The 12179-nt window shown below is 43.0% G+C and overlaps 1 protein-coding gene across 1 annotated transcript in view; it reads right to left on the bottom strand.

The window, feature by feature from the left end:
- Positions 1-1156: 1156 nt before the first annotated feature.
- LOC138282900 (GDP-L-fucose synthase-like) overlaps positions 1157-12179 on the bottom strand; it is an 84819-nt gene continuing 73796 nt past the window's right edge. Inside the window, exon 11 of the mRNA XM_069220911.1 lies at positions 1157-1999. Within this exon, the coding sequence (XP_069077012.1) occupies positions 1944-1999 (56 nt within the window). The 3' untranslated portion in view covers positions 1157-1943. The remainder of the gene's footprint in view (positions 2000-12179) is intronic.

Below are 12179 nucleotides of genomic sequence, written 5' to 3' on the forward strand. Positions count from 1 at the left end.
GTGCATACATAACTGAGTGAATTATTAATAAATATTAACCTGAAAGTATTATTTTCAAGTAATACAGTAGAAATAAAATAGGAGTATCAAATGAATATGAATTAAATACACTTATATTGAATTAAATTGATTTATTAGTGCAAATTGCATGTGTGCAGAAAATAAATGTAAGTTTACATTTGCTTTAACATGACAAATAACATTTTAAATTAAATAATGTTTGCATATGTGATTTGAATTGTAAGGTGCACAATAGGTTTATTAATGTATAATTGTATTAATGTGCATTTAGACTTTCTTAGCTTGACTAGGCCTGAAGTTTCATTATGCAAGCAGCAATGGACGATCACTTGTTTATTCTGTCTCCTCTGACCTGAATTCTTTCCCTAGGTTACTACTGTAATGTTGAATGTCATTTTGTATTGTAGGCAAAGAGCATGTTTTAGGTTTAACAATGTTGCAGTATTTGTTGTAGCTGTTGAATAAGACAGGAAACTTGCAGTTCGCATGTGAAAGAATATTAGTATATTGTATGTCCTCAAGTAAAAAATTATTAGAAAATGTAATATTTTGGCGGAATTAAAGGAAGAAGTTCAGCTAACAACGCACTTTTGTTGAGAAGATTCAGAAAAATTGCAAACTTGGTGGTATCACAGCTTGCCATTGGATGCCGAAATCAACGCCCAGAGTGTGCCCACCTGAAGGGCCAATGAATGAATTGTGCATATTTTAATTAGTGAATAACTTTGAAACTGGAGTTAGTTCTCTCTGGTCTTGAAGTTATCCAGAACCTTGTCCACGTCTGTCTAGTCTGATGTCACCCTCTCATCTTCAAGTCCCCTAATGAGTTTTCGCATCACAGGCATAATTGCCCAATGCAGTTTCAATACTAATATGCCCTACTAATTCTGAATGGCTGATTTGTCCTATGTGCAGCTGTGTTCTGCACCATCCTGGTGCTGCTCTCAATTGACGCCAGAAGGTGATCGCTCTGCCTGGTGAACTACTACTGTCTGCTGTCCCATGAGGACAGGTATAACTAAATGTGGTTTCTCGTTTCCTTTTTAGCTCAGGCACTTACACCAGCATTACTTTTAGAGTTAGAAGCCCAAGTTAGATGTTTTTTTCCAAATTATTTTTGTCTTTCTTTTATTTTCGCTTTTGCCCACGTGTTAGTTTGTCACACATGTGCAAGCCCAATTTTGGTTAATAAGGATGGCCCAGCTTTTAAATTGATTGATCAAACTGTACTTTGACGATTTACTGATGACAGTGGTCACCTGCTTTGAAATCTGATAATAATGTTCATATTGTGTTGTTAATCTATATCATTCTTTTGGGATGTTTAATAGTATTAATGTTTAGTTGGTTGAATCTTTTCAGATGTTTTCGTCAGCCAATGGTTTTCATGTATGTTGATAATTTAGTTTGCACACCCATTTACCGGACATTGGTTTTGGGATTGTATTCAAGCTTTGTAACTTATTCAGATTGGAGTTTTCATTGGAGTTTAAATTGCTCATGGTGTTAAAATTGTTTATGGTTCATGTCATTGATTTGTGATTGTATAAATCTGAGTACTACATCTGTCACCAAGCCCAAAGATTTAGTCAACCTCTGAGGGTGAGAATGGTGATGTGGTCTCACCCTAGAGCTTGTGGTTTCTGAACCCGAGGCCAGAAGAAGACCTCCATAGGCAGAAGGAACACCTAGCCACAAAAAGCAGACTAGCAACAAAGTCCTGATCAGTTTCCCATCACCAAAGTACTTGCAGCATTTGAGTTTTCCAATTGCTAGAATTCACTCTACAGGGAGCAACAGATGTATCCCTTCACCGACACAGCACCAACATGGCCAGCACTGACCACTCCAGTCCTCTGGGACTGGAGCCCTGGTAAGAATCCATCGGCCAAGGAAACCAGCATCTTACTGGTGGCTTTCCTTCATTTTCTGGCCAAATCGTAGTTGGCGTTGAACCAATCGCAAGACTCTTGAACCGCTGAAACAGAGAGAGTGCACAGGCATAGATTAGAGTTACACATCTGTCTTCCAGTTTCATATATTTTAATGAAAACATTACACAAAGTTGTTCATGAGTGCCACTCGCCTCATCTTAAAGAAAAGAGCAACATTAAAAGGGAGGAGGAATGTACACTGCCGAGTCACATTTCCAACAAGCACAGTTAAATAGGACACTATCACGGAGGTTAAAGACCATTGAGAAAGGGTCAACGTGGAAGGCAACAACAACAAAATATTTGGAGACCACTTACTGACCCAATGAGCTATTTCCTTTTTAAAGACACTGCTGAATATTCTGGGAATAAATCTGCACTGTTTAAGGCCAAAATATTCATCCCTAACCCAGAAGGACCTTTTTGCCCTATCATGACGATAACTAACTTTAAGCCTCAACTCTCGAATATTAAAGGCACAATCTCTCTCCTGAAAACAGTCGCTGGACTGTGCTGACCACCCAGTATAACACTTTCATTTCTTGAAATGCGCCTACTCCATGTGGGACAGGGATGGTGGGAAGCCTATGCAATGCTTCTTTTAAGCATTTACATTTAGATTTTTGCCAGTGAGAACGTATTAAGTACTACAATTTAACTGAAATATTTTTTGCAATGTGGGGAACTACAAGGTACACTATTAGTGTTTATTCTGTGAGGCAGTCTTGGGGTGCATTGCAGAATAAACAAAACGTGTTGTCAGAAGGAAAACAACTACATTCTCTGTAAAAATGCTAGACTTTGTATTGGAAAAAGTGTTTAATGGACACTTTTTGAACTTTACACTTGAGTTAGTGTTTGTGGTGCTCAAGCATTCTTAGGTGAGAGGAGAACTGCTGTGTTTCTTATTTAGACCCTATGGACAACGGGTTACCCCACTGCTTAGCTCCCGATTAATGTGAAAATTCTCCTATTCGCACACAGCGTGAGGCACTGAATATTTAGAATTCAAACGAGAAGGACAGGCCACCATTCACCATAAAAACTAGAAGGCGAGGCTGCACCTTGCCAGCACTTTATTTTGCTTAATTTATCTTTCTTGACTTTAACACTAACTAAGCTACAAAGCATTGCACATCAGCTACAAAGAAAGTCCAGCTACAAGGGCTGTGTAACATATAGTAACTTGATTAAAGTACTGACATCCATCCCCTGTCCCCTCCTGAAGAACAGACTCGGGTCCAGTGCGGCGTGAAGAGACGAGACAATGGGAGACCCTGATTGTGTTGAATCCCCCTACACAGGTTTCAATACAGTAGGTAAAATGGTACTGTTCCCCAGATGGTCTAAGACAGTTGTCAGAGCAGTTGGAGAGCACTAGGAGGAGAAAAAACAGATGCTGCAATTTGGCAAAATGTTGTATTAATGGAGCCCCCCTCGTTGTCAATTTGTGACTGGTTTATATTAAGTGTTGGCTATTCCAATGCTAGCATTTGCCACAGTCCAATGAACCAGAGGGCAATGAGTTGAGCATCCTTTCTCCAGAATAAAGCGATGGGCTGCCTCGCCTCTACCGCCAGGATATGAGAGTGTAAAAGGCAAACGTGAGAGCGGACCCCTTCAAGGATTGCTGCCCACTGGCCCAAGATGGCAACCACCAGCAGTGCTGGAAAGGGGAATCTCAAGACACCCATGATATGGCTTAAGGTCTCCTTGGAAACATCTGGGCTAGGAGCAGGAGGACCAAATACAGAGGAAGATTCCTCTGTCATCCAGACCTCACCAGCAAACTTCCAGCGCGGTTGAATACAGGAATACCAATGTCATCTACAGTTGTAGATCACCTTATATGTGGCTTTCCTGGGGGGGCTGCATGAAAATCCGATGGCTCTCGTTGTACTAAGTTGAAGCCATATTTATTGGGCCATATGGGCTGTTAAAAGGCAAACAAATGACAGAACCCTTAACAAATGTAACACAACGACATATACTGAGGGTAAGGCACGAGTGAAAGCTCCAGACAAGAATGAGACGAGGCTAAAGCAGGATTCATGAGGAAATTCATCAGAGTGCAATGATGGAGAGAAAACATGGGAAACACAATGAAACAACAAGAAACACAAATGAGCACTTGGTAAATTTAATGCCCTTTAAGCTTTAGGGATGCTGGACCAAAGAAATGTCCATGCTTTGTCAGTGACTGCTCTATTTATCTCTCCGGCCTGTGTTCAGAGAACCACTTCTTTACATGACCACTTGCTTGCTGTCTCCTTTATGCAAGGAGACAAGACTCTTGTATCAAAGTAGGACTACCTTAGTTCTTCTAAGTGGGTTAGTGTGCTGCGGCTGCTTCTGCGTTGATGTGGAGGGGCCAGTATCTGAGCAGGGAGCACTGCAGCCTTTCTGTGCTAACAATCTACTTACATTACCTTAGCCGTTCTTTGAGAAACCTGACGTTTCTGTAAAGTGATCTCCTATAGTTTATGTGCTTTAATTGCCACAATGGATTTTCATCTTCATCTGATATGCCTTGAGATCAGATCCTTATCTTAAAAAAGGGCACCTTTGTTAAGAAATATTGCTATATCTCTCCTGTGACCCTGCAGCTTCATTCTATGTGTGCAGTCAAGGCTGACTGATGGGTGGAGCATCTGAGAGGATGTTGATGAAACTTCTATATTTCCTCCTTCGGAACGCCACTGACTCCTATAATACTCCGTCTGGAGTATTTGACACCCTCCTGCCTGTTTTGGAACACAATGTTTTGTTCTTGCAGCATCTCAGTACTGGCCCACACCTGTGCTTGCACCTCCAACTGGTTATCAACCATCAACTCCAGGTTATCAGTTACACCTCTGCACCCTCAATTCCACTATCTCTCCTCACAGCTTCTGAAGACATAAAATCCATTCATACTGATCCAATCTTCAATTCTACATCCCATAAGAAACCATCCACATATTCCTGCATGATGCTGGATAGCACTGGGCTCTGTCTCGCTTCTGCAGGGAAGTGGTCACCAGTGTGTCATCGAACAACCTCAAGTCCTTTCCACAGAGACTGGTGCTGCATCCTTTGTTCTCATTCCTGCCCAAAGTCCGGACAGACTCTAGCCTGAACTAGGAAATAGCTTCCTTTGCTGGCCCGACACATTTCACCTCGCCATTCTGATTCACCCTAAGCAGGTGAGTGTGGTACCATCACCACAGCCAACACAGAGGTTGAGTACTGCTTCCACCAATAGTGCAGGAGTGATATATATATAATATATATTTATATATGTTATTTTTAAGGTTTAAGGTGGGTATAAGTTTTTGCGTGGAAAGGGTCATTTTAGGTTTTATGGTAGGTATGAGGTTTTGGGTGTTTTTTTGTGGGTGTTTTTATTTTTAGATTTTAGGGTGGATATGAGTTTTTGGTTGGTAAGTGTTTTTTTAGAGTTTAGTGCGAGTATGGGCTTTTGTGTGCGAAGTGTTTTTTTAGGGTTTAATGGTGGGTATGGGTTTTTGGGTGTTAAGTGTTTTTAACCTTTTTAGTGCGGGTGTCGGCCACTGGCAGACGCCCACACTCCCTCCCTGATGCAGGTCACAACCAGTGGGCGACACCAGGGAGGGTATTAATAAATCCTCGGGTGCGTTGCACCCAAGTATTTTTTTATTTTTTTTCTCCTTTCCCCGGGAGACACGGAAGCTTCCGTGTCTTCCCCCCACCCGCCACTTGCTGACGTTACAAAGTTGTTTTCCCCATCGAAGCAGGAAGCAGCCTTGCGGCCGCTTCCTGCTTCAATGGGGAAAACGGCCTTCCCCACGTTCGGGAAGGCCTCGTAAGAAAGGGGAGAGTCTCCTCTTTCTTACGAGGCCTTCCTGAAAGTGTTTCCTGGCCCCCGATCGCAGCACAGCTGCGATCGGGGGCCAGGAAACACTTTCAGGTTTCCTGGTCCCCGACGCCAGGGATTTCACTTGGGGGGGTCGGCCCCCTCAGAAAACGGGCCGCACCACCCCCCCTGGGGGCATTTTTAAAAAAAAGGTAGGTGCCCCTCCCGGGGGGAATTTTTTTTTTTTTTTTTTTTAAATGAATAAAATAAAATAAAAAGACAGGGGGTCGCCCGTGGGCAGGGTGATCCCCTGTGGGGGCAATATTTTTTTTAGATGTTGTAGGTTTTCCCTGGGGGCCATTTTGGCCTCCAAGGAACCGTACAACAACTAAAAAAAAATTGAACTATATATAGATCTATATATATATATATAGATATATCTATGTAGATATATCTATGTACATGGATATATCTATAGATATATCTATGTAGATATATATATATATATATATATATAGATCTATATATATCAATCAATCAAAGAGATTTATAAAGCGCGCTACTCACCCGTGAGGGTCTCAAGGCGCTGGGGGACGGGGGGGGGGGGAGACGGGGTGAGGGAATGGGGCTGGGAGGTTCACTGTTCGAAAAGCCAGGTTTTGAGGCCCTTCCTGAAAAGAAGTAGGTTTTGGGTCTTGCGAAGGTGGGTTGGGAAGGCGTTCCAGGTTTTGGGTGCAAAGTAGGAGAAGGATCTGCCCCCGGTGGTGTTGTGTTTGATGCGGGGGACAGAGGCGAGAGAGAGGACAGCTGAGCGGAGGTTTCGTGTGGGGGTGTGGAAGGTGACTCTCGTTGAGGTAGGCAGGGCCTGTGTTGTGGAGTGATTTGTGTGCGAGGATGAGGATCTTGAAGGTGATCCTTTTGTCAATGGGGAGCCAGTGGAGGGATTTGAGGTGTGGATAGATGTGTTTGTGTCGGGGGGAGGTCGAGGATGAGTCGTGCTGCTGAGTTCTGGATGCGTGTAGTTTGCGCTTGAGTTTTAGAGTGGTGCCGGCGTAGAGGGCGTTTCCGTAATCAAGTCTGCTGCTGATGAGTGCGTGAGTGACAGTTTTTCTGGTCTCTGTGGGGATCCATTTGAATGTTTTTTTCAGTATACGGAGTGTGTTGAAGCATGAGGAGGTGAGAGCGTTGATTTGTTGGGTCATCGAGAGGGAGGAGTCTAGGATGATGCTGAGGTTGCGTGCGTGGTTGGCGGGGGTGGGTGCAGGGCCTAGCATGGTGGGCCACCATGAGGGGTCCCAGGTGTTTTTTTGTGGGCCAAAGAGGATTATTTCGGTTTTGCTTGAGTTGAGTTTCAGGTGGTTGGCTGTCATATATATATCACTTTTGTCAATATGTGTGTGGTTTCCCTGGGGGGGAAAAGGGTCAGACTTGTCTAGTGGCAGTTTTAGTGCCATAAAGAAGCGCAGAAGGTTTATATGCTTGCTGCAAAGAGCAAATCTGTATTTTATGTAAATAGCTGAGTAAATTAGTAAAGTCAGCCATTACCTGCGCTATAATACCAATGAAATGTATGTGCGGGTGGAGGGCGGCTATGGAGAGATGAAGGGCACTTTTGCTGGGTGGTAATGAGGGAATCCTAGGAGGAGGGAGTGGGAGCACCAATAATGATTGTTGGACTGGGCGCAGGAGGTGCTAAAGACTGTGACGAATGGTATTTGACAAGGTGATTTGGGTGGAAGTAAATTTGTGGCTCCTCTCAGATTCCAGAACTTTCTGTCACTGAAATGTGAGGAAAACGTGTTATTTTAGCCACATTTTGAGGTTTGCAAAGGATTCTGGGTAACAGAACCTGGTCAGAGCCCCACAAGTCACCTCATCTTGGATTCCCCTGGGTTTCTAGTTTTCAAAAATGCGCTGGTTTGCTAGGTTTCCCCAGGTGCCGGCTGAGCTAGAGGCCAAAATCCACAGGTAGGCATTGTTTTCTATGAAAAAATTTGATGTGTCCACGTTGTGTTTTGGGGCATTTCCTGTTGCGGACGCTAGGCCTACCCACACAAGTGAGGTATCATTTTTATCGGGAGACTTGGGGGAACTCTGGGTGGAAGGAAATTTGTGGCTCCTCTCAGATTCCAGAACTTTATGTCACCATAATGTGAGGAAAACGTGTTTCTTTAGCCAAATTTTGAGGTTTGCAAAGGATTCTGGGTAACAGAACCTGGTCAGAGCCCCACAAGTCACCCCATCGTGGATTCCCCTAAGTCTCTAGTTTTCAAAAATGCACGGGTTTGGTAGGTTTCCCTATGTGCCGGCTGAGCTAGAGGCCAAAATCTACAGGTAGGCACTTTGCAAAAAACAGCTCCGTATTCTGTCAAAAAATGTGATGTGTCCACGTTGTGTTTTGGGGCATTTCCCGTCGCGGGCGCTAGGCCTACCCACACAAGCGAGGTATCATTTTTATCGGGAGACTTGGGGGAACGCTGGGTGGAAGGAAATTTGTGTCTCCTCTCAGATTCCAGAACTTTCTGTCACCGAAATGTGAGGAAAACTTGTTTTTTTAGCCACTTTTTGAGGTTTGCAAAGGATTCTGGGTAACAGAACCTGGTCAGAGCCCCACAAGTCACCCCATCTTGGATTCCCCTAGGCCTCTAGTTCTCAAAAATGCACAGGTTTGGTAGGTTTCCCTATGTGCCGGCTGAGCTAGAGGCCAAAATCTACAGGTAGGCACTTTGCAAAAAACACCTCTGTATTCTGTCAAAAAATGTGATGTGTCCACGTTGTGTTTTGTGGCATTTCATGTTGTGGGCGCTAAGCCTACCCACACAAGTGAGGTATCATTTTTATCAGGAGACTTGGGGGAATTCTGGGTGGAAGGAAATTTGTGGCTCCTCTCAGATTCCAGAACTTTCTGTCACCGAAATGGGAGGAAAACTTGTTTTTTTAGCCACTTTTTGAGGTTTGCAAAGGATTCTGGGTAACAGAACCTGGTCAGAGCCCCACAAGTCACCCCATCTTAGATTCCCCTAGGTCTCTAGTTTTCAAAAATGCACAGGTTTGGTAGGTTTCCCTATGTGTCGGCTGAGCTAGAGGCCAAACTCTACAGGTAGGCACTTAGGAAAAAACAGCTGTGTTTTCTGTCAAAAAAATGGGATGTGTCCACGTTGTGTTTTGGGGCATTTCCTGTCGCGGGCACTAGGCCTACCCACACAAGTGAGGTATCATTTTTATCGGGAGACTTGGGGGAACGCTGGGTGGAAGGAAATTTGTGGCTCCTCTCAGATTTCAGAACTTTCTGTCACCGAAATGTGAGGAAAATTTGTTTTTTTAGCCACTTTTTGAGGTTTGCAAAAGATTCTGGGTAACAGAACCTAGTCAGAGCCCCACAAGTCACCCCATCTTGGATTCCCCTAGGTCTCTAGTTTTCAAAAATGCACAGGTTTGGTAGGTTTCCCTAAGTGCCGGCTGAGCTAGAGGCCAAAATCTACAGGTAGGCACTTTGCAAAAAACAGCTCTGTATTCTGTCAAAAAATGTAATGTGTTCACGTTGTGTTTTGGGGCATTTCCTGTCGCGGGCGCTAGGCCTACCCACACAAGTGAGGTATCATTTTTATCGGGAGACTTGGGGGAACATAGAATAGCAAAACAAGTGTTATTGCCCCTTATCTTTCTCTACATTTTTTTCTTCCAAATATAAGAGAGTGTGTAAAAAAGACGTCTATTTGAGAAATGCCCTGCAATTCACATGCTAGTATGGGCACCCCGGAATTCAGAGATGTGCAAATAACCATTGCTCCTCAAAACCTTATCTTGAGCCCATTTTGGAAATGCAAAGGTTTTCTTGATACCTATTTTTCACTCTTCATATTTCAGCAAATGAATTGCTGTATACCCAGTATAGAATGAAAACCAACTGCAGGGTGCAGCTCATTTATTGGCTCTGGGTACCTAGGGTTCTTGATGAACCTACAAGCCCTTTATATCCCCGCAACCAGAAGAGTCCAGCAGACAAAACGGTATATTGCTTTTGGAAATCTGACATCACAGGAAAAAGTTACAGAGTAAAACATAAAGAGAAATGGCTGCTGTTTTCAGCTCAATTTCAATATTTTTTATTTCAGGCGTTATTTTCTGTAGGAAAGCCTTGTAGGATCTACACAAATGACCCCTTGCTGAATTCAGAATTTTGTCTAGTTTTCAGAAATGTTTAGCATTCCGGGATCCAGCATTGGTTTTACACCCATTCCTGTCACTAACTGGAAGGAGGCTGAAAGCACCAAAAATAGTAAAAATGGGGTATGTCCCAGTAGAATGCCAAATTTGTGTTGAAAAATGTGGTTTTCTGATTCAAGTCTGCCCGTTCCTGAAAGGTGGGAAGATAGTGATTTCAGCACCAGAAACCCTTTGTTGATGGCATTTTCAGGGAAAAAAACACAAGCCTTCTTCCGCAGCCCTTTTTTTCCATTTTTTTGGAAAAAACGAAATTTTCACTGTATTTTGGCTATTTTCTTGGTCTCCTCCAGGGGAAACCACAAACTCTGGGTACCATTAGAATCCCTAGGATGTTGGAAAAAAAGGACGCAAATTTGGCGTGGTTAGCTTATGTGGACAAAAAGTTATGAAGGCATAAGCGCGAACTACCCCAAATAGCCAAAAAAGGGCTCAGCACTGGGGGGGGAAACGGCCCAGCAGCTAAGGGGTTAAGGGCTTAGGATGGGTCTGGGTTTGTACACACACACACACACAATATACTTACACAAAGTTTTACTACGCATATGCCTTTACCAAACATGATCTACAACTACATTTTTGTTGTAAACACATCCGTGGTAGTGTTGTGGTCAACGTAATGACCGCGGAGTAAAGGCATGCGTGGTTCAGTCAACCTCCACCACGGAGAGGGTATGTGTTACTGTTTGAGGACTGAGGTGAAGAGGAGGAAGACCTAAGAATAATGAAGATTATTTGTAAATAACCGAAGCACCGTTTAGCCTTAAACAATTAAGGCCATTTAAAATCAGCCACTATTAGCACTGGGGTGAAGCTATCTGCCCTAGTAAAAACCAGAAAGACAGGGTTTTGTTTATGACTCTTTAATTTGCATTTCCGCTGTGGTATGAAGCATGCTAAACCGTCTCAGTCACTGTGTTAAAATGTTATATTATTTACTTTCAATGCATGTGCTGCGGACTCGCTCCGAGAGGAGATCAGAATATTAAGCGGCCATCGAAAGGTGAGCAAAGCGAATATCCAACAAATACTCTATTAGAATTCAAAAATGCAGAAAACCAGCCCAGTTACAAACAGGCTTCGTTATTAACTAGATAGCAGAATGTTGTTGTCATAGTAACTACTGTAAACTCAAGGCTTACTTTTCTGATATATTAAAATAATTAACTAAAATTGCCTAGTTCTAATTTTGAACCTTGGCAGCTAGTAACCTTGCTTCCATATCCCTCGATGCAGTCTGCCCAGAACACACCTTTTTTGTTTTGCATTATTGCTAATCAGACTGAAATCAAAAAAATGATTACTTTGCTGTGCTATTATCCGGTAGCACACTCCTAGTGTGCTGGAGACTAGGGCGGTATAAACCCTGCCGACAGTGGCAACACAAAGGCTTCTCTTAACAAGCGAATTAACCTGTAAAGGAAAGATTAAGGGAGTAATAGCATCTTTGGTGGCTTCTTACTCGGACCTCCAGTTGTCGATATCATCACAGAAAAGTTAGCTAGAGAGTTCTGCAAAGACAAATGGAACATATTTCCAGTTCCTGGAAGGAAAGATATGATCTCTGAGGAAAGCTCTAACTTCTGCATGGCATTTTTGTAGTAGGAGGAGTTTCATCATATTGTTTACGCACAAATGGTAGGATTTATTTTTTACCATAGGCTGTACTTTCCAATTTTTTTTTTTTTAAATCAAGATGTAAACAAGTAAAAAACAAAGAAAATCCTTTGAGGAACTATTTCGGATGAGTGAGGAAACAACTTGAATTTGCTTTCTGGAAAGGCCATGCAGCAAAGTTGGAACCACTCCAACTTTCTGGGCTGGTTTTCATTCAGATGGAACAGACCGGAAAGAGCTTCTGAAAGCTCTGGCTTGAATAAGGTTATCTGAGCCCTAAAGAACCTGCTGACCTGAGCCAGATGACAAATGGTCTGGGAGTGATGAAACCTCACAGTAGACTAAAACCAGCTGGGATGCAAGTGAATTCCTGTGTTGAGACATGTGTATAGCATCTTCAATATGGCATGCTTGCTACCAGTCATAGAGGTAAACTGAAATAAAGATACTTGGGATGCCAGGGAGGGTCACAGGGTCATCGCAGTTGCTGCCAAGGCAGTAATTTAACACACAATCTCAGACAGGCTAACCCAGACAACCATCAAAAGGAAACAGGAAGCATTTACCTA

Source organism: Pleurodeles waltl, chromosome 2_2 (genome assembly GCF_031143425.1).
Source record: "Pleurodeles waltl isolate 20211129_DDA chromosome 2_2, aPleWal1.hap1.20221129, whole genome shotgun sequence".
NCBI classification, from domain to species: Eukaryota; Metazoa; Chordata; class Amphibia; order Caudata; family Salamandridae; genus Pleurodeles; species Pleurodeles waltl.